The sequence below is a fragment of the Humulus lupulus genome, chromosome X, assembly GCF_963169125.1.
Source record: "Humulus lupulus chromosome X, drHumLupu1.1, whole genome shotgun sequence".
NCBI lineage: Eukaryota > Viridiplantae > Streptophyta > Magnoliopsida > Rosales > Cannabaceae > Humulus > Humulus lupulus.
In genome coordinates, this window is record NC_084802.1 from 223692999 (window position 1) to 223716488 (window position 23490).

General features: G+C 37.2%; 2 protein-coding genes across 6 annotated transcripts; one reads left to right on the top strand and one right to left on the bottom strand.

The window, feature by feature from the left end:
- The first annotated feature begins 5864 nt into the window (after positions 1 to 5864).
- On the top strand, positions 5865 to 8217 carry LOC133805325 (glutathione S-transferase TCHQD). Of its 4 annotated transcripts, XM_062243479.1 has the most exons (4): positions 5898 to 6158; positions 6251 to 6374; positions 6726 to 6974; positions 7402 to 8217. In XM_062243479.1, exons 3-4 carry the CDS (start codon positions 6766 to 6768, stop codon positions 7994 to 7996), a joined length of 804 nt encoding a protein of 267 aa, XP_062099463.1. In that variant the 5' UTR covers positions 5898 to 6158; positions 6251 to 6374; positions 6726 to 6765; the 3' UTR covers positions 7997 to 8217. The 4 variants fall into 4 exon arrangements, with proteins under 4 accessions (XP_062099466.1, XP_062099463.1, XP_062099462.1 ...); XM_062243482.1 differs by lacking the exon at positions 6251 to 6374 and having other exon boundaries at positions 5865 to 6158; positions 6772 to 6974; XM_062243478.1 differs by lacking the exon at positions 6251 to 6374 and having other exon boundaries at positions 5901 to 6158.
- A 328-nt stretch (positions 8218 to 8545) lies between these two features.
- On the bottom strand, positions 8546 to 23024 carry LOC133805324 (histone-lysine N-methyltransferase ASHH2). Of its 2 annotated transcripts, XM_062243476.1 has the most exons (19): positions 22843 to 23011; positions 22563 to 22709; positions 19014 to 22408; positions 18646 to 18850; positions 17465 to 17631; positions 17268 to 17350; positions 16162 to 16293; positions 15972 to 16088; positions 14832 to 14924; positions 13974 to 14051; positions 13344 to 13400; positions 12019 to 12799; positions 11880 to 11935; positions 11627 to 11706; positions 11402 to 11484; positions 11252 to 11331; positions 10910 to 10989; positions 10222 to 10267; positions 8546 to 10032 (listed from the first exon to the last, which is right to left on the bottom strand). In XM_062243476.1, the coding sequence occupies exons 3-19, from the start codon at positions 22384 to 22386 to the stop codon at positions 8818 to 8820; spliced, it is 6726 nt and encodes a 2241-aa protein (XP_062099460.1). In that variant the 5' UTR covers positions 22387 to 22408; positions 22563 to 22709; positions 22843 to 23011; the 3' UTR covers positions 8546 to 8817. The 2 variants fall into 2 exon arrangements, with proteins under 2 accessions (XP_062099460.1, XP_062099461.1); XM_062243477.1 differs by lacking the exon at positions 10910 to 10989 and having other exon boundaries at positions 9864 to 10032; positions 22843 to 23024.
- Between the last annotated feature and the right edge of the window lie 466 nt (positions 23025 to 23490).

The window sequence follows — 23490 nt, forward strand, 5'->3', positions numbered from 1 at the left end:
GGTCGCTGATGCTCAGCTTTCACCTGCTGACAGGTCAAACACCTGGCCACGTACTCCACTACATCCTTCTTCATCCCAGGCCACCAATACAATGTTCGTAGATCCTGATACATCTTCGTGGTACTCGGATGAAGTGAGTACGGCGTAGTATAGGACTCATCTAATATCTCTCGTCTGATCCCTACATCAGCTGGAACACAAATCCGCCCCTGATACCGTAGCATACCAACCTCATAAATAGAATAGTCCTTAGCTACCCCCGCTAAGACATTCTCTCTAATCTCCTGTAACTGGGCATCTACTAATTGACCCTCCTTGATCCGCTCTAGTAGGGTCGACTGCAAGGTAATGTTGGCCAATCGGCCCACCACCATTTCTATCCTTGCTTTGGTCATCTCATCAGCCAATTCTCTGGAAATCTGAATAGAACTAAATAACTGCCCCGAGCCTCTCCGGCTCAATGCATCTACCACTACATTGGCTTTCCCTGGGTGGTAAAGAATGTCACAGCCATAATCCTTTACCAACTCCAACCAACATCTTTGTCTCATGTTCAGGTCCTTCTGGGTGAAGAAATACTTCAAACTCTTGTGATCAGTGTATATCTTGCACTTCTCCCCATATAAGTAATGTCACCACAGCTTCAGTGCGAAAACCACTGCTGCCAATTCTTGATCATGGGTAGGATACCGTTGCTCATACTCCTTCAACTGTCGTGATGCATAAGCTATAACTTTCTCATTCTGCATCAACACACAGCCCAAACCTAACCTTGATGCATCACAATATACTACAAACTTTCCTTCCTCCGAAGGAAGACTCAACACAGGTGCAGTAATAAGTCATCGCTTCAATTCTTGGAAACTGTTCTCACACTTCTCTAACCAGACGAACTTCTCATTCTTCCGTGTCAATTTTGTCATCGGTGCAGCGATCTTCGAAAACCCTTCCACAAATCGTTGGTAGTAACCCGCTAACCCGAGGAAACTCCGAACTTCCGAGGCGTTCCTTGGCCTCGGCCAATCTCTCACTGCCTCCACCTTATATGGATCCACCTTAATCCCATTCGCGCCAACTATGTGTCCAAGAAAGGTCACTTCTGGTAGCCAAAACTCGCACTTCTTAAACTTGGCATATAACCGATGTTCTCTTAACCTCTGCAAGACCTGTCGAAGATGTTGCTCGTGCTCTACCTCTAAACTGGAGTATACTAAAATATCATCGATGAAGACAATGACGAACTGATCCAAGAAGTCCTTGAACACCCTGTTCATTAAGTCCATGAAGGTTGTCGGGGCATTGGTCAAACCAAACGACATGACCAAAAACTCATAGTGCCCATACCTCATTCAAAAGGTCGTCTTCAATATATCCTCATCCTTGATCCTCAGCTGGTGATAACCAGATCGAAGTCAATCTTCGAGAATACCATCTTACCCTGCAGCTGATCAAACAAGTCATCGATCCTTGGTAGAGGGTACTTATTCTTGATGGTTAATTTATTCAATTCTCTGTAGTCCATACACATCCTCACAGTCCCGTCCTTCTTCTTCACAAACAAAACTGGAGCACCCCATGGCGAGTAACTAGGCTTGATGAACCCCAAATCCAGAAGCTCATGTAACTGTATCTTCAATTCCTTCAATTCTGCTGGTGCCATCCTATATGGTGCTCTTGACATTGGTTCTGTCCCCGGCACTAACTCAATAACAAACTGAATCTCCCTATGCGGCAGCAGCCCTGATAGATCCTCAGGAAATACATCCAAGAACTCACAAACCAATCTAGTCTCTCCCGGCCCTGCTGGCAAAACTCTAGTAGTATCCACCACACTAGCCAAGAAACCTACACATCCTCCCTGTAATAAGTCTCTGGCTCTTAGCGCTGATATCATGGGTATACGGGGTCCACATACCGTACCCACAAACACAAAGGGATCCTCTCCCTCAGGCTCAAAAGTCACCATCTTCTTCTTGCAATCAATAGTAGCCCCATATCTGAACAGCCAATCCATCCTTAGAATCATGTCAAAGTCCTCCATATCTAACTCAATCAAATTCACTTAAACCTCTCTTCCATCAACCATCACTGGCAGTGCTCTAATCCACCTCCTAGAAACTATTAGTTCCCCTGTAGGCAATATAGTCCCAAACCCTGCAATACGGTACTCACTAGGTCTACACAATCTATCAATCACCTTACTAGCAACAAATGACTGTGTAGCACCAGAGTCAATCAATACAGTAAAAGGAGAGCCAGCGCTAGAAAGCTGACCTGTAACCACCGAGGGACTAGTCTCGGCCTTTGCTTGTGTCAAGGTGAACACTCGAGCTGGAGTCAAGCTGTCCACCTTCCCTGCTTCCCCTTTCTTCACTGTTGGGAAATCCTTCTTGAGGTGTCCCACTGTCCCGCACACAAAACAGGCCTTGGCCCGACACTCGCCCTAATGGCGTCTTCTGTACCTCGTGCACTCTGGGTAACTCCTCCATGTGTCACCGCCTCCCTGACGGCCACCCTGAACACCCCGACCCCTCCTATCAGGACCAGCATCAGTTGAAGTGTCAGGGGTCTTCCTCTTCAGATCACTGGGGCCTCCGCCCCTACCAAACCCAGAGTATGGAGGCACCGCTCTACGACCCTCTCGCCTTCCAGCACCCTCCCTCCAGATCTTGTTCTCCGCTTCCTCAGCGGTAAGAGCCTTCTCAACAGCCTGGGCATAAGTCGTCCCCCCAGGTGCTGTTGTAATTCTCACATCTCGGGATATCATAGCATTAAGCCCTCTGATAAATCTGTCCTGCCTAGCTGCATCAGTAGGAACAAGATCTGGTGCAAACTTTGCAAGTCTATCAAACTATAGGGCATACTCTGTAACTGTCATGTTGCCCTGTACCAACCCCACAAATTCATTCACCTTCATTGCCCTGTTGGCAACATTGTAGTACTTCTGACTGAACAAGTCCTTGAATCCATCCCAACCCAAAGTAGTAACATCTCTAGTCTGTGATGCCACTTCCCACCAGATGCGGGCATCCTCTCTCAGCATATAGGTGGCACAGGCCACTCTGTCATGACCTTCTACCCTCATGAAATCCAGGATAGCTGTAATCATGCTCATTCACTGTTCAACCATTAGTGGATCAGGTCCTCCCTCAAAGATTGGAGGATGCTACCTCCTAAACTGCTCATACAACAGCTCCCACCTATTCCCAACTTCCACTGGCGGAACAACTAGTGCCACTACAGGTGGCACAATGGATGCAGCACTCCCTAATGGAGCCTGTTGCCTCAAAAAATGGATCTGTTCATCTTGGCTCTGAAGTCGGGCTTGCATATCTGCCATGATCTGCTGCCAGTTCTCAGGGACTGGCGAAGGGTTCTGGTCCTGGTCATCATCTCTAGTCTGAGACCTGGTGCCGACTAGTTGTGTAGATCGCCTTGGATGCATAGCTATCCAAGTTAATCTACAATCAACGACTCGGCGATCAAACTATGATGACAGGGTAATAGCATTTCCATAACCCACCATTGGGAATCCACCAATCACAAGCAATCAAGATGTACAGTTCATCCAAATATAGGCAATATACTTATAACCATTTACATGCATGGCAATGCTAATAAGCATGCCTCAATATTGTCACACAGCAGTCAAGGGTCAAGCCCTATCAATATCTCATGCTCCCTATTAATCAAACAGACAACAACAATCATAGTTCTTTCCAATCACTTAAGCATATAAACATGTATACACATTTACCAACCCTGAGTCAAGCTTGTCTTTAGCGGCGAATGTACATGTCCAGCCAGTCTTCAGGAACCCTTAAACCTAGATTGCTCTGATACCAAGTTATAATGCCCTGGTAGCCAAGATCGTTACACTGTGTGTTTATAAAGGTGCAAGACTTGCTAATCAAGTCGTTTAGTTGAAAATGTGTCACTAAAACCATTATTGAACTAGGATTAAAAGATTTTGGTCACAAAAGATACATTTCCTTTAAATAAACATTTCATACATGGGATCCTAAAAGAAACAGAGTTTAAAGGACAGTTTACAAAATTCCAGGGTATATACGACTAGTAGACACACTAAGGGAAAAATAGACATTTAAGGTTCTCCTGTTCCTGTCCATCCCACGACCGTGGCGACCGAGCAGCTGACTATGTACATTCCGCCTCTAGAGCTCTCCGAATCAGGGCTGATCCAACTTACCCTTGCCTTTACCTGCACCACGTAGTACCCGTGACCCAAGGCCCAGCAAGAAAATCATAACATCATAGCATGAACAGTATCAATAATCAAATAATTCATTAAGCATAACCCTATATTCAGCAGTCCATGGCATTCACATAATCAGTGAACACAATTAGTACATCCACAATCTAATATTCAAACATTCAGCATATCAAATTAACATTAATAACCAAGTCATACAATAACCAGGGTCGACGCCCTTAGGTCGCACCCTCTGATTACCCCACTGACTCCGGTTTGCTTAAATCGAGCTCAGTGAATATTAAGTTGTCCTCAGCTACTAGTGGTTGAGCCGCGTCCTGTGCGCCAATATTAATTTCAGCACTCTTAGGTTGTTTATTTCATGTTCACATGGTATAATACCATCATACAATAATGCATACAAGTATAGAGAACCCTTAGTCCCGACATAGTCACACAACCGGGTGTAGTTTTCTTACCTTTAATTCCAAGTGTTTAGATTACGAGAAATGACCCTTGAGCACGATCCCTTTCCTGAGCCTTAGCATACACCTAGTTACAACCAAGATAAGGGATTCCATCAATAATAATTGAATAAAGGTTTACGTACTAAGTTCTAGCCTTCGGAACATCGAATTCCACCAAACACGGTAGTGGAATCGATCCCGAGCACCCTAGGTTAAAGGAACTGACATCTTGTATGCAAAAGCTCTGTTGAAATTGCCCTAAACAATTTCTTCAAGAGTTCCAAAGCAAGAATAAGAGTGACTCGTGGACTAGATGAATTTTAACGACTAGATCACGTAAAAGTTTTGAGTTTATATTTACAGTTTATAATCAAGCTTAATCTCTCTAATCAGATTTCTTAATCTCCTATTGGTGAAAAATTGTGTCAACAAGATTATATATTATCATAATAATGATACTTTATAACATTTGAATTTATATTAATATAATTATTAAATATCTATTATTGTATTAAATATTATTATAAGAATGATATTTTATAATATTTAAATTTATATTAATATAATTACTAAATATTTATTCTACCAAAATTATATAAAAATTAGGATTATATATTATAATAATAATAATATTTTATGACATTTTAATTTATATTAATATAATTATTAAATATTTAGTTTTGTATTATATATTATTATAATAACAATAATTTATTTGAATTGATATTAATATAATTATTAAATATGTAGTATTGTATTAAATATTATTATAGGATTATATATTATTATAATAATAATATTTTATAATATTTAAATTTATATTAATATAATTATTAAATATCAAATCTTTGTATTATATATTATTGTAATGATGATATTTTATAATATTTTAATTTATAGTGATATAATTATTAAATATATAATTTTGTATTAAATATTATTATAATAATAATATTTAAATTTATATTTATATAATTAATGAATATTTATTTTATTATATTGTTTAATTAGTTTTAAAGATATATTCCATTAAATATTTATAATATTCAATTAAAGTAACTCTAGTACTATTTTTACCATTTTTATATATTGGAAAATAGAGTATTTTTTCGGACAAAGAAAAGAAAGGATTATTTTTACATAATCCAGCGCCTAATCTTTTAGTTTTAGTTGTCGCTTAAGAATATTATGATGTTATTATATTCCTTAGCAGTTGCACTTTGCAACTTGCAAATTGTTGTAGGCATTTTCTTTTTTTTTGGTTAGTCCAGTTGTCGTATGCTTCTCTCTCTCCATTCGAGTACCCTTTTTTCCTTTTTGTGGGTGGCAAAAGGTTCTTTCTTGATGTGCCCTCGCAAATCTCGAAAACTCTAAACCCAATTCTGATTTCTTTCTTTCTTACCCTTTTCCAAGTTTTATACCGTGGAGGAAGCTTTTCCAGTTTTCTGTGCAAGTCATTAAGTCAATCTCTTTCCATGGTTTGTCTCTGTCAATTCTCGTTAATTTCATATATAATATATATTTTTTTAATTTTTTGGCTGTTGGGTTGGTTGACTTGTTATCTTTTGAGTTAAACCGCGTTTGATGGTTCGTTGACCTCTATGTGAGTCTTTTATATACTCCTTCTCTGGGCCAGAAAGGACAGTGTTTTGTTTGATTTAAGTTGAGCCATGTGATCTTAAAGGAAGAATCATGTGGGTTCCTGTTTTTTTTAAGCTAATGTTTATATTTTATATATATATTATCTCATTTAATGTTATAACATAACTATTTCTTCCGAGTTATAAAGTTGAGTTTAATCAGCTGTATAGATTTATTCCTTGGTTACTTTCATAGCTCTGTTTACGTTTTGAGTGTTGTACTATGTTTGACTTGTTGTGTACAAGGTTATCATTAGATCAATGTTTTCATGGTTTTCTGGGGTTCATTATTAATGTATTTATATCTTCAATAATGTCTCATGATTTTAAGTTTTAAGAAAATCTATTTCAATGATAAATGAAGCTAGTTGATTTTAAATTCTGTTGCTTATTAATGTTTTGCAGATCTCAATTTCTTAGAATAAGTTCGGATGTTAATTGAACCATGCAGCTATATCACCATCCGTACTCTTTGAACAGCCAAAGAGTGAGACTGGCTTTGGAAGAGAAAGGCATTGATTACACATCCCACCATGTCAATCCTATCACAGGCAAGAACATGGACGCCTCCTTCTTTAGGATGAATCCTAGTGCCAAAATCCCTGTCTTTCAGAATGGCTCCCACGTCATCTTTGATACTATCGAGATAATACAGTATGTTACAGTCTCACCTTTGTTTGAACCTTCTATTTTTCAAGTCCGAAAGGTATTAGACTACGTTTCTCAGTGGATTTTGAATTCGTGCAATTAAGCAATGATGGCAGTTATATAGGGAGTCCTGAACTTAGATGTTTAAAGATCTTGGTATATTATAGACTGCAATTAGAGGCTGTTTTGAGTTTTAAGGGTTTTGCTATGTGCTTGTTGGTAGTATGTTACAACTTAGGAACATGAATTCCAATAGGTAAAAAGGGTCAAACTTGGCTTTTTAAAACCAATTGTTCGAACTTTTGAAGCAGTCTATTCATTGGATTTTCTCTTAGGCACAATTACAAATATGGGATTTCTTGATTTGTGCATTTTCCATTGAACAAAAGAGAATATCTTAAACGTTCTACTGATGCTTTTCTTTTTTTCCAAGGTACGTAGAGAGAATCGCATTGGTATCTTTAGGCGCTGATAACATCATGTGCAGCAGCAGAGAAGTCATTGAATGGATGCAGAAGATACAAGAATGGAAGCCTAAGTTTTTCACACTGGTCCACATTCCAAAGAAGTATCGACAATATGTTTCAAAGTTCATTAGACGAGTAATTATTGCTCGCATGGCTGAATCTCCAGATCTTGCAGGTGCTTACCATTCCAAGTTAAGAGAAGCCTACGAGACAGAAGATAAAATGAAAAATCTAGATATTTCATCTCAGGACAAGGAACATCTAATTAGACTTCTTGATGAGATCGAAACACAGTTGAATGAAACAGCTTTTTTAGCAGGAGAAGAATTTACCATGGCAGATGTGATGCTTATTCCAGTGCTTGCTCGCTTAGTGCTCTTGAATTTGGAGGAAGAGTACATAGCAAGCAGGCCAAACATTGCTGAGTATTGGATTTTGGTTCAGCAGAGGCCTAGTTACAAGAAGGTAATTGGGAAATACTTTAATGGATGGAGGAAGTACATGACATTAATGAAAACCTGGGGCTTTGTTCGTCTCAGAACTGTTATGAAGAGATTTTGATGCAAGTGTACAAACACACACACACACATATTTATTGATTGAGGTTGAATAAAGTCAAAGAAAAGGAGCAATTTTTATGTACGTATTGGTCTTTTTTTTCTTTCTTTCTCTTCCTGCATTTTCTTCTTCATTTTACTTGGAGAAGATGCGTTGAGTGGAAATATATCTTGAATATTGATACATGATATTAAATAAAACTACAAAGATTAGCATGTGTAAAATTGCTTATGCTCTCCACCTGAAGTCATGGTTTGAACTTTGACGTGAATTTTTACCAGGGCAAATTATACTCGTAAATTAGTGATCACTTTGTACCAAAATATATTGACATATCGTTACCTTTGAAATTGCATGGTAACTGATAAAGTAAATTGAAGCAGCAGAATAAAAGATTTTCTTGTATACAACAGATCAATGAAATCCAATATGCATTAGTTGGAAACACCAGACTTCCATTACAACACTTGTATTGGGGGGGAAGAAGAAATGAAAACTCGGCCAATTTTCTTATTCATTTAAAAAAAAATTATGGGTCATTAGTCGCTTCAATTCCCTATGAGAATGATACATAAATTAATTAATTAATTAAGAAAAGAAAAAAGAGCCTCTCTTCGAGTCAACAAGATGGACCAATGAATATCCATCAAAAACATGTCACCGTATGGGAGAAGCCTATTTTTGTGTGTTGATATTTTCACATCAATTCAATATCGAATGCAATTTTTCATTCAAAACGGAAAGAACCCACATGAAAACAAAAAACAAAATGAATTGGGAATACATGAAATGAAGAAAAGGAAACAAGTGGCTCTTCCTAAAAATCAATGTTGACTGTGGTTCTCTGGATGCTGATGACAATTATTACCAGCTTTCTCTACACCACAGCTTATACTTTCTGAACAATATGTACCTCTAAGCTCGCTTGTTATGTGTCCTATACTTACGCAGTTTGTATCACCTTTTGAGCTTCCAGTCTCGTTCCTTCTTAAATGGCCTGGGGATCCGTGTTTTAAACTATTCCACTTCTGCTGTTTAAAATACCTTGTTCCCAAATCTTGTGACCATTCTCTACCTCGTTTAAATGTATGTTGATTGTCTGTACACGAAGTCTCCACATCTGATAGGTTACCAGTTGTGCTAGGAGTGCTATCGTTTGAGTGAGTCGGAGGAAGATGACAGTCATGTTGCTCTTCTGCAGTTTGATTAATCAACAGACAGTGTCCGTTCTCTGAAGGTGAAGAGCCTTTCTTATCACAAGGAAGTGGGGGCAATGGTGGAAAGGGATGGAAAGGAATGCCCGGAGCAACCACCCAACTTCCCACAGTTTCAGCATGCGGAGTTCCAAATTGCTGCATGATGAACAGAGGAACTCCATACGAAACAGGTAAGCGAGAGATAAATTTTTCATGTGGCTGCCCAATAGCAGTGTCAGAAGGACACTTCAAATGGCAAACCATTGAGGGACTGAATGATAATCCCATAGGGCGCGTAAGGGGAGATGAGAACCCTGGTGGAACATCGTCGGCAGTATTCTGTTTTACATCATGAGCTATACCAACTTTATCAAGCTGATATTGATCATTTGTGCAGCCAGAAACATCTTTGTCCTCTCTGTTCGTCCAGGGTAATGAGCTAGACTCCAACCCTATGGGCTCGACATTCAGTTCCTTGTGCTGAAGAGAACTAGAAGCTGGATTTGTCACTGCTGGATAATCCCACGATAGTTGATCCCATCGGCTTTTACGCTTGCGAGTTCTTGTCCCACTAATAGGTAAAACACTAGTATGTGATGCAGAAGATCCCTCCTGGATGCCTGCACTCACCAAGGTTGTAGCAACCACCGGTTGCTTGACACAATCAATTGCTTCTGAAGGTCTCCCAGCATGATCGGACCGATCATTCTGTGAGACAATAAATCTGTTGCAGTTTGAACTCCTAGCAAGTTCGGTCTTGTTTTCATCCCTGTCCATATGAGAAAGTTTTCTGCCTTGTTTTCTAATCCACCTGTCTCGGAAATTCCGTGCAATCTGATGGACCTGTATGTACAGAAGATTTAACTGATTAAACTTGTAAAAAATGTGGAGTCATATAAATGGGTTGCCACAGTGTCAGGACGCAGTAAGATGCTTGAAACTGTTTTTCAATCGAAGAAGAGGGGCAAAAAAGCATATTCAATAAATTCTCAAGACAAGGAAAAGGGATTTGGCTTGAGATGACACAAATACCTGTCTATCACCGTGCTCTGTCAGTGACAGAATTGACTCCGTAAAACTGCATGCAAAAACATAGTTATCAAGAAACAGTTGAAAATAAACTCACCTAGTAACAAATGATTTAATTATTTATTTGTTTTGGTAAGAAACAAAAAATAATAATTATTTAGGAAACGAAAGAACATCATCACAGTTTAAGAATTTACAGCTGCCTGAAAACCATTATACAAGAAACATACTATTTTTGTCTACTCGATTTCACAAATCCTATAATTAAAAAATGCTCGATTTGATGAACCTTTTTATTTTAAATAAGGTGTAGGAACGAGTATAAAATTGTTATATTAAAAAAAATTATCAGAATCGAGCTTATGGTTAATTTTGATAGGTTATGTAAAACAAATGGTTCTTTTAGAAAGAAATTAAAACAGTGAGTTAAGTCTGGTATGTATTCAATTAGATCGAAGAGACCAAAATAATACCCATATATATATATATATATTATGTATATACATCAATGATGTAGTCACAGCTGTTACATATCCAATACTTTCCCTAATTCTCTTCTGTTTTCTTCCTTTTTCTTTTCTTCAAAATTTCCTAATGAAACTCTAAATGATGAGGATTCTAAATGTCCAAACTATCCCTTAGTCAGTAGAGAAACATTAAATGCAAGAGAAGAAAAACTAATTCTTCTAACCTCTCCATTTGAGGGCAAGGAGGATCTTTACTAATATGTCTACAGTTAATAATCTCCCTGACTGCCAAATACTCCAGGACCTGCAGAGATAATAAGTTAGGAGCATGCTGCATTGTCGAATTCATGAAGCTTTACTTTATAGTAAATTGTCTACCAAAATCTCATAACAAAGTGTTAGCTTCAAATTCATTGTTGGATAAACATGACTCGTTCCTTAATGTCCCAAGTAAAAGTTCTCTTCTTTTGTTTTGTCAATTAAAACAAAATATGAGCGGATGGGGTGGAAGGATTTTACAGAGAGAAAGAAAGGATCATTTAATTAAGGCTTAAATTAGCAAGTACCTTGAGAAGCTTCCGAAGAATAGGTATCTTTTTAAAGTCTGCTTTGTACTGCTTCATAATATTGTGTAGCATTCTCAAACCTAAGAGAAAGTGATATTAATTAACTGCAGCAAACTGGGAATGGCATAGTAAATTCCCTAATATACTTACCATTGTTATTGATTATATCAGTCAACACCAGCCGTGATTTTGTTTTCAAAAGAGCATCAAGAATCATTGAAAGATCTCGATTTCTGAAAAGAGAAGGTATCAAAAAAAGTCAACCACCAAAAGCCAATGTTAAAAACAATAACTTTCAGCATTGTTACATGAAAGACAATTCAATTCAATACAGAATATTAAAATGCTCATGGAAAAAGAGAGAAAAAAACTGACCTCTGAATAGGTTCACCATTGGCACTATCACCTGATTTGGCAGTATGATATAAAAGCTTTAAGTAGCCTTTGGGGGCATCCTGTGAGAAAGCAGCATGAGTTGCATATATGAACTCCGACATTCTTATCAAACCAAAAAAATTAAAATGCTAACTCAGGTGATAGTGCAGTCAGGTTATTTCATAATGCCAAAATTAAAATGCTAAGCCACATAGAAACATTTGCTCACATGCATTACGTCATGAATACTTACTTTCCGCTTACTTATTCCACCATTAGCATCCAGTAAATCATTAAGTTTCTCCTCAACTGCAGAGCATTAAAGGGCATTGACAATTATTTGACCCAATAAAATTTCTTCCTCTAAATACTCATAAAAAGAAATTGCTTACCTTCTTCAAAACGGTTACCAAAAGAGCCTTCTATTGCTTTTTTGGGCCTGATATGTAGCACTTGAGATTTCTTGGTTAACATCTGAACTTTGCTAGCATTTGGGGAATTAATCTTAACTTTTCCTTTTTTAAGGACATTGGATGAGTGAGAAGTTTTCATATTAGGATGAGCTTTAGAAGAAAGCAGCCTATCATCGGCAATGTCGGACTTGGACCTCCTATTACCATCAACACCATCACGCAAGGATTTGCTGAGCACCTCAACAGGTGAAGTTCGATTAAATCTTTGAGAAGAGCTTGACGATTTTTCATGAACAGATGGAATGAGCTTACAAGTAACATCGTCTCTTTGTTGGGAAATTTCTAAAGTTTCATCAGAAATGGACAATTTTCCCTTCAAGTCCAACTCTAATGCATCATCTACATGGGAAATGACAGAAGCAGAGTAATTCATGGAGTCCTCTTTTCCTGTAGAAATCTCTAATTTCCCAAGAGCAGCAGTGTATTTATCCCTTTCATCTCTTTTGTCCAGATTACTCTCAGAAATTGGTGCTATGACATCATTACAGGAACTGGCTTTGTGCATTAAGCCGCCCTCACCATCATCGGGAAGCATCGTGGGGACTGGATAGTCTTCATCTGAACCACTTTGACTACCGTCTCCCTTGTTAAGAGGATCACCACCAATATAACCTCGGCATTGGGGAGAACCACAATAACACTTTTTGGCAGCAGCCCCAAATACCCTGACATAGTTGTAGTCAAATGTCACTTCTTCACCCTGACACAAACACCCAGAAAAATAACCTTTCAATGACAATTTTGTATGAAAGAGACAGATAGATGAAGAAAGAAGAAGGAAATAGAATAAGGCAACCGCATGTAATGGCTCGAGTGGAAAATGCATGCAACAAACTAGTGGTAAGGTCCAACTTACATGACCTACGTCAACCATCTCTCTTTCATTACATATATATATATATCATTATGTCAGATGTGAAATCAAAAAACTACAGTGCCTACAGTAATGTAAACCTCAAGAGCTCAAATAATATGTCTACTCCTTTGGAAGTTCAAATTCATCAACTAAGCCTATTCCCACCACCTTTAGCTTTACCTAACAATCATTAGCAAGGGAATGGGCTTACTTCAGTTCAACTTCAATCAAATTATTAAAAAAACCAAAAAATCATTTTCAAGTGATTCTTCTCGACCATCCAAACTTTGAAAGCATGTGTGTAAAAAATCAGCAGTCACAACAATGGTAATTATGGCCTTAACAAAAAGGTCTAAACACACAGTAATAGAGCAAAATGCAATTTCACCTTCTTTATATCTCTCAATGCAAAGAGTCCTATACAAATCTCTCCATTCACCATCCACTGCAGCAAAAGTTTAAAAGTTAGAGTAGAATGGATAGAGGTTACAAACAGCAAAATTGCAAGCAAGCCTTCCAGAGTTGTACCCAACAACTAACATGTGATATAAGGTCATCCATATTTTAAAATTACGTCTCAATTTTCTAGATAAACATCCTCAAGATACAGGTCACTCATTAAATTAATAGATGCATCTCCAACTTTTAAAGCAGCCTGACTTAGCAAGTCAGGCCACAAAATTCACAGATGCATCTCCAAGCTTGTATGTAAAATTGCTCATTCCAAATAATAAATAAATAAATAATGTATAAGAGCGAATGTCTTCTCCAAAAATAAAAGATAGGTGGCAAAAGGGAACATAACATAGTAAAATTAAGAGTGGGAAGTAAACATAACAAGAGAAAGCAGTTTCAAGAGCCTTCAACTGGATGTAAGCTCTCCAGAAGAATTCAGATCCAAATGGACAAATCCAAACTCCCAAACCCCATCCCTCCCCATTCCCAAAATATTCAAAAAGAAAAAATAGACGACCCTTTTTCACCTCAATAAATAGAAACCCAGAAAATTTAGATTCACCTTTTCTGTCTGACAATTTGGATCACAGCTATGGTTAATGAACCGTCCTTTATTTCCTTTTACACATGCATCTATGACCTGAAATAAAAAGCAAAAGTAAAACAATAAGAACATAATTAACTAACATCCAGAAATAATAATAATAAAAAGAGGTTTTAATCAGTCTATTTGTTTATTTAATGTTAAAATGTGAAATAATTAGTGCCCAGTATGACTAGAGATTCAAATAACTAATACTTGGGACAAAAAATCACTGAGTTGAAGTATGTTTGTATTTGTAAATTATCCTACTCTACAGGTTCACAAAGACCATTGCAAGGGCTGCAAGAACAATTGGCTTACAATAAACTTCTACTACAAATAACTTCTAAAGATTAAACCACCCCAAGGAAGATGTCACAACCAACATGTACTAAATCCAGCTTATATTCCAGAAGATGCACATCATGAGGTTCGTCTGGAAATAAAGAATCCTAATTCCTAATACGTACCGATCAAAAAAGCCAAAGATGCTATGGAATCTACCTGATAGATCATAACACATAATTCTGATAGTTTCGCTAAAAATCTTTTGCATTCCAAGTGCTCATATCAAAATCACAATGGGAGAGCATGTCATACTCATCCCCTAGCTTTGGTGATAATTCTCCAATGTGATATATATAAAGTGTCATACATATGATCCCGTATGTCTTAATTTACTGAACATCTAATATTAACAAACACACACACACCCCACAAACAAAATATATTTGAAGGGAACATTAAGAGCTTGCACGGACCACTCAAAGGGTTTGCTGACAAAATATGAAAAAAGATGCTCATGCATCAATAAGATGTAGGTACTTAAATACTAACCTCATTGCAATTAAGTGTCATAAAGTAGAAATGTTTATGACCCTTCAAAGCATACTCTTTCTGTCGTGCCACATAAGCTTGCATATCAAGCACCTGGTTGGTCATACAGTAATTAATTTGGCAGGAAAGACAAAAAATAACAATAATGTAGTCGTGAATGTGCGTTCACATATTTTGTAAACACTTGCACTCAAAAATAGGATCGCAAGTTCAAGTAACTTAAACTTTAATAATGCACCGATAAGAAATTTCTACGCTCCAATATACTCAAAGATAGACAAAGTTTCATTCCCACAAACCACCACCACATTAACTCACAAGTCTCATATATCTGTCCAAAAAGGCAACACAAAATGCTTGCAGCAGAAAATCAAACACCATTTCACAGTCTTCACTCAGTTTATTCAAAGATAAACATTCTAGAATTTAAAATACTTTATTTTGTATTAACTTCTGCTAATGCCATTTGCACAAAAAAGTATAGTTCTATGCCTAACTTGTTAGGACTTATAGTCTGTTTATGATATACACAACAGTAGGATAATAGAAAAAACTACACGTTACTATTGGAATTCTGCAGAAGGAATAGAAACCAGCATTTCAGAGCAAGAGCCAAGCTCAAAACAAAACAACAGTATACCTTTTTCCTCACACCCCTGTGCTATAAAACCAACATTCCTCCCAATCCCGAGGCCTAACCGAAAAATACAATAAAGACTCAAATGACCCTACTAGAAACAAGCAAAGAAAATACACATAATCAACCCAGCCCAAATACAAATAATTAGCTCCGTCAGCAATACTGCTTAAGTGGCCTTACGCCTAGCATAGGTGAAACAGATCGGAGGCTTATCAGTTTACTGTCTGCATAGTTCTTTATCAAATACATACAGTGAACCAGTAACTAATGGAACCCCTGCCAATAGTTCCTTCCACTTGAAAAGAAAAAATTTATAAGCCCCAAATCCATGCACCATTGAACTTCTAAAATAACAGTTTTTCTTTATGAACACAAATTTATTCTCTTGTTAGAAAAAACATGGACCAATGATGAGTACATGTTGGGAACCTGCCAAAAAAACAAATGCTTCATGACTTAACATCAATTTACTTTTGAAGAATTTCACAAGTTAATATTACCTCCCCAACATATTCAATAAGAAATTGTCCTTTGGATATATCCTCAAGCAACTTGAGCCCATAACCTTTTTTCCCACATCGAAACTTCTCCAGTTTTGCGTACTTGCGTTTTTGAAACTGCAAACGGATCACAGATTAAGATAAAACACTTTAAGAAAAGACCATAATAATTGCTGCAAGTCCAAAATACCTGCTGATTTGAACAAAGGTCTCTGCACGGACAGGTCCCTTGCATACATTCAATGTTTAGCACTCGATTCAGGCAATCATCTCCACAACCCAACCGGCCATCTGAAGGAGGTTTGCATTGGCAAATCATCATCTGATAAAATCCAGAGTTTTAAGGAAATTAGAATGACAAAAGTGGCCTTATAGAAAAACTAATCCAATAAAACGCTCACTAAAAAACAAATATAACTGATAGAAAAAAGTTAAGATCGTGAAACTTCAACAAATCTTAGTGTCTTATATGACAATAAAATGAGACTTAACAAATTAAAGTACTCAGGAAGCATTTAAAAAGTTAAGGAGGCAACAACTACCAACACAACATGGCCCCACCACCAACATGCAGCCCTATACGTCCACATGAACAAAGTACACATGCACAAATTACAATAATATTTCTACAAAATTTTGCAATCCAACAAGCACACACATAATCATCAAAACAATCAACACATGTAGAATCTATATCACAGATTTTGCAATCGATAAAAAAATGAATTTAAAAAAAAAATAAAAAAAATAACTTCCCCTCGCTCGTTGATACATACAGTAGTGAAGCACAACAATTTTTTATTTTATTTTTTCGCACAACAGTGGTGAAGCACCACAATTGGTTGAGAACAAAGTAATGTCATATAGCTTTACTCAGAATTTTACATTTTCTACACAAATAATACAACATTCTGCAGATTTCACACTTAGAGACAGCCAGGAACATGTAGCTCATATACTTCTATACTGGGCAGTTAGACATTTAAAACTTCATACAATTTTGTCAAGAGGCTTTTGCACCAATATTATTTCATCATTACTTTTGCCTATGGTATTTTTCCGGGCAACACACAAACATATGATAAAACAAAAAACATTAAGTTGCCCTAATGCTATATATTTAAATTCAATTTGTCAGACACCCTGTTTTTTATCTCAATAATTTGTATCAGCATATCATATCTCCAATAAAAATCAACGGATACCCAGCTTATTACTAACAAAAGCTACAAATGCAGCTAAAAATAAAATACTGAATAGGTTTGGGCAAACATAAAAATCCTTTTCAGTATAGACCTCGTCAATTGTCTGTGTTTTCCGACTACGGTGAAGATACTGATTAGTCCTAATACTGACACACGCAGCAGTCTTTTTTGGATCTGTGATACACTCAAATGAAAGAAAGTGTCAGAGAAAATATGATGCTTGTGTTTCTGTTATAACATATACATGCATACAAATCTCTGCCTGCAATAAATGTAGATAAAGCATACCTCTTGGACGCTTGCATTCTAAGACCTCGTGATTTACAAGGATACCAGAGACATCTTCTTCCCCCGAGGCATCTGATAATTCCAATTCTGCGTTAATATCTGCATTTGACTTCTCTTGAGGGATCGAGCAATCAGCAAAGCTTTTATCCATGTTGTCCTTGCATGTCCTTCAAGAAAATTAGTTAAATGTATAAAAAAAATAATAAAAATAGAAAATAAAGTAAAAAATTACAATTTTAAAGAAAAGCAAACAGTTGGCAAACATTAAGTAAGGACAATTCACCAAATAAGAACAATATAAGGAAGAAAACAAATGTAATGACAATATATAAATTAACTAATAAGCTGTGGTACTCGTATAAGTTTTATAATTTCCGCCCCAAGATAAATCTAAGCTGAGGTCACCATAAAATAATTGACTACTTTTCAGCAGATCAATGTGACATGATTACTGATACGCTTGAAAAGTTGTTCTACTCAGAGGGCGAATAATGTATGTAGAAAAAACAAGCTGACCAAATTTATCAATGTTTTAAAGAACAAGGCATCCAGAAAAGTTGTCAAGAGCAGTGAAAAAGAATAGAGGAACAGGTTCTTAAATCCTTCTCCTTCATCATTTTTAAAAAAAGAAAAAAGAAAAAAAAAGTTATCATTCAAATCAGCTTGAAAGTAAATGATATCAAAAACGTGACAAAATAAGACAACAAAGAGCTTTCAAGTGACATGCTAACAGTTTGGCTATAATAAAATTTCGCGCTTGAGCAATAAAAATCTTCAATCTTTAATACTATAGAAACCAAAGTGAACAAGATTGCCTAAAAAAACATCTCATGGCCATCAGGTTTTATATACTTATAGAACAATCTGATTTGTTGCCTGCAGCAGGAAGCAAACCAGACATAAAACTGGTCAAAATTCTCATAAAATTATTAAATCAGATCCAGAAAATTAATTTTCGTTAAGCAACTAAGCCTTTAACATAAAGAAAAAAAATCCAAATGCATTGGTCTATGATCCTGCAAAAATTCTTTTCTACTGAAAAATAATTTGACAACTCCCAATTTAATCAAAGCAAATCATAACATATAAACAAAATATGCTTTTATTCTGTATGTCCCATAGTTTCTGCATAACTAACATGAATCCTTGAAATGGTTAAACGAGAATAAATAATGATGTACCATGTGCACTTTATTTCTTCTATAGTATCTGCATCTTCAGCCGGTATGCGCCGCCATTTATGACAATTATCACAACTCACCCAAGCATTCCGTAAAGGAAAATATTGCTCCCCGGTAGAACCTGGTAACATGTTTGGCTTAGGTTCTAAGCAAGCCAAATTTTCACCAGAGTTGGCTTTCACTTTTCCATCTCCCACATGGACACCTATAACCATCAGTAAGTTTAAAATCAGAATCAAGCTTGCATTGCAGAGATCTAGAAAAGAAAACACTAACAGAACAATGAAAACTATTGAACACTGATGTTGACTGTGATTTTAACTGTTCAAAAACACAGATACCCATGCACAAAAATTAAACAAGTATACCTGCTTCTGGTTGACTTTCCTCTTTGCAAGTAATGTTACCACAAACAGACTTCTCCTTGGTATTCTTCTTACCAACAGAACTTCGTTGGGTTTCCTTCTGGCTGCAAACATTGACACTTTTAATTCCTGAATCAGAGCCCTGGGTCTTGCCTTTGCGAATTTTGTGACCTTTAGTTTTAGCATCAGGAAAAGAACTTTTGGAGTTCTGTAATTTTGACAAATCAGCACCAGTATCTTGATTGCTGGGTATTTCAACTTCTGTACCACTTTCAACTTGGAATATCTCAGCAGTAATAGTAGCAGCAGCAGTCTCCTCTGACAAGTGCAATGGATCCATATTACTTGATGAATTGCTTGAAGCATTTGCTCTGGCTGATGAAATAAGATTCTCGCTAGAGCTAATGCCACTATTACTATTTTGTTTTCTCTCATATAGCTTCAATGGTTTAGATTTGTTCATTCTCAGTGGATGAAGTGATTTTTCTTCTTCAATACTATTACCTAAACCAGAAAGCTTATTTTTCTTCTTTGCATTCTTATTGCTGATGAGATCTCCAGTTGTGGCAATATCTTTGGGAGAAGTGACAGCACCATGGAAGTCATCGTGACTTCTAAAATCAACATGAGCATCAGGGATTAAATTAATAACTTCGGAATCTGGTGAAGTTCCAGGATCTTTGCACCTGTCATCCGTAGCCCCTCCTGATGAATCAACCATATGGGAGGAAACACCAAAATAATCTCTCCCTTTTTTAGATGACTTTTCTGAGACCACATTGCTGTCCAAGTCATTTAAAAAATCACTTGGATTTGTGCTTAAACACTTAAACTCTGTGGTAATCTCATCTTTTCTCCAGTCATCCTCAGCATCGTTAGCAACTTTTGCTGATTCCAAGCACAATTCAGTACCAAAATCACAACCATTAGCAGTAGATGAGGCTGAAGTATCAACAACCTCGGGAACCATGGCAGTCATAAAACTTTGACATTCATCTTTCCCCATTTTAACCTTCAAACGGATATTAGTATTTGAAGCACTAGATTTTCTCCTGGAACCTTGTGATCTTATTGTAGCCCCTTTCTTTTTTTGCTTTCCACTTTTCCTTCCACCATTTGCTTTCAGTGATCCTTGATTAATGACCTCAAGTCCATTACTATTCTCAAAGAGTTGTGTAACGTTTCCCAATGATCCCCAAGCAGATGAACGAGCTGATTTGGACAGACAACTTCTCTTCTTTCTGCCCTGGACTGCAATTTTGATACCTCCAGATGGAATTGGTACTTTGGTTTTGCCTTTCCTTGTAGTCTTTGTTGTAAAAGTCTTTCTGATTGATCTACCTCTTCGGCTATTCCTCTGAGCAGTTGATGATACAATGTCAAAGCTTTTAGTTTCTGAAACATAATCAATTTTCTCATTATCTTTCCCTTGATAATCTGTTTGACTATACCACTCGACTTGACTGCTAGAGTTAATGGGACCATATATGTGACTGCCAAGTTGGTCTGCCACATCCAACCTTCCAGAAGAGTCGTCATTAACAACACCCAGGGGTTGAGAAGATTGCAAAGAACCAGATTTTTCAATTACACATTTGGAAGGCATGAAAGAGGAGCTTTCGTAGAGATTGCATGCAATTTCTTTATTAGGAAGCATCTCCTGTCCAACAACTTTTGTATCTATACTTACATCACTTTTTTCTTCAACAAACTCCATAACCTGTTTAGTATGGGGAGTATCAACACTTCTATCACTATTCTGCTCACACTGTTGGACACAAATACTTGGTGACTCATACTTGTATATATTGTCCGTACTTGTGGAAAGTGACACATGGTTGGCCGTCTCAATATTGCTTTCCATTTGAACAGCTTCGGTACTACTCTCCACCAAGATACAACTGATGCAGTTATTTTTATCATTCTTCAAGTCACAATTACTCACTTCTTCGCCAGAACATGATGCTTCTGAAAATATTCCACCGTGCTGTAAGGGTGCCACCATGTTACACATGTCATCTTCTGACCCAACAGAATCAACAATCTTAACACTTAAATTTTCCAAGGAAGAAGCACAAACACTCTCAAAATCCTGCTCCTTTTGTTTGAAAGTGTTACCTAGCACACCATTCAGGGGTACCAATTCTAAACTTTCACAATCATGTAACGGAGATTCCTTTTCACACAAATCACTGTTCACCTCAGCTACAACATTACCTTTATCTTCAATCACCTCCACAGAAAGATATTTGTCAATTTTATCATCGGTCTGCTCAACCTGCTGATCACAGTTTATTGGCAAACCAGTAACAGATATAACTCCCGAGGGTACTTCACAATCTCCCAAGACATCTTCACCTAGAACACTGCTTTCCTCCAAACATTCCCTACCCCTCTGATTAGTACAAACACCAATTTCACCAAGATTCTCGTTCAAACAAACCCTGCTGTATCCAGGGTCATTTTCCGAAAAATGATCTAATGCCAAAACACTTGAATTTTCAATATCCCCTGCCCATGTATATGCATTAACAGTACGCAGCTGTGTAGTATCAACCTGCTGATCACAGTTCATTGACAAACCACTTAAAGATATAACTTCCGACGATAACTCACACTCCCCTCCTAGATTTCCCAGGCCATCTTCAATGTGTGGCTTGCTTCCGTTGAAGTATTCCCCGGCCATTTCCGTAGAACAAACATCAGTGTCACTGTGATTCTCGTTCATACAAACCCTACTGTCCCCGGAGTCATTTTTCAACGCAAACTCCAATGGAAAAAGATCTGTATTTTTATTATGCTCAGTCAACATATCTCCATTAACAATAAGCTCCTGTGTGGTATCAACCTGCTGATCTCCGTTAAAGTTCAACGGAAAACCAGCAGCTTCCGTGGGTATGTCACAGTTCCCTACTGCATTTCCCAAGCCATCTTCACCCTGTGGCTTGCTTTCCTTTAAGCAATCCCCGCCCCTTTCCATAGTACAAACATCTATGTCAATGTAATTCTCGTTCAAACAATCCCTATCATCTCCAGAGTCATTTTTCGACAAATTTTCCAATGTCATTACTTTTGTACTCTCATTCTCCCCTCTCAGTATATCTCCGTTAACAGTACACTCCTCTGCAATATGATCAGAACATAAACAAGTAGTTTCGTTATTGCTAGCCAAGTCCAAGCACCTGCTAGGTCCGGTCGCAAGGTCCATGTTTGAATCAATTAACTGGTGAGAAAGCCCCGAACTATAGTGCTGATCGGATACGGATTGCACCAGAAACTCCGAGCATAAATGATGCCCGGAAAGTGACAAGCAGACGGGTTCTTCAACTATAACCGAATTCTCACACAAACCCATTTCATTGAACCAGCTTTTCATCACAGTCTACCGCAACCCATTACTGAAAAAATAGAAAAAAACGTAAAAACAAACTCCGTATCAGTTTAGATTCAGACCCAATACAATGCCTATCCCAATCACCACCAAATTAAACCCTAATTTCGTCTCCTGCTCCCAATCTCAAAAAACAAATAGTAGCAAATAAAAAAACTAACCTGCAGCAGCTGTCTGAATAATACGTGTATAGAAAACCCTAGAACCACATCCACCCAACGTCTTCTCCAGAAGCAAAAACCCTAATTTGGAATCAACAACGGAATGCAGGTAACATACATCTTCGTCCAATACAGACAAAACAATGTCTACACATAGAAACAAGCAATATATAATCACTTTTTTCCAGCAAAGGAGAGAGAGATGAATAGAAAGAGGAAGTGTAATTATTAGAAAAAGAAGAAGAACTAAAAAAAAATCGAAGATTAGAAAGAAAGATACCTGGAAGAAATAAGATATTGACGGAGGACGCAACTGGAGAGAGAGCGAGTAGTTTAGTTCCGTTTAATTATGTATGGTTTCCTCTGCTTTTTCGATTTTTTTATTTTTTATTATTTTTGTAAGTAATATTTATTAAATTTATTTATTTTTTCCGTGTAAGAGAGAGACAGAGGAATCGGGTGGTGGAGTGTGTCAATGGAAACGGTGTAAGCGAGGGAAATTACTAAAAAAAACGAGAGAGAAGAAAGGGTTAGCTAAGACTATGTAGGAGATACTTTGTATCAATCTGATGATTGATTTGTCGTCGATTGCCTCCACGACGCACCGTTTTGGCCCTACTTCTTCCCCCACCATCCATCCACACACACACACCCAAGCAAAATTGTATGTGTTGTAAAATGTTACCATTTTTTAGGGCATTTTCGTAATTTTGATTATAACGTTTGATCAGAAGTATTTCAAAGTCTAAGGCTCAGTTTTTGAGTGTTTTTTTTTAATATATGTTGGAATGTAATTTGTTGTCTTTTGCTTTGGTTTGGTTGGAAAAAGTGTTGTGAAATGGATAATTAAGTAATGAGACATTTTTTTCTTTTATTATATTTTTCCTATTGAGGTTTTGGACAAAACTATCTGAACAGCTAATCTAAA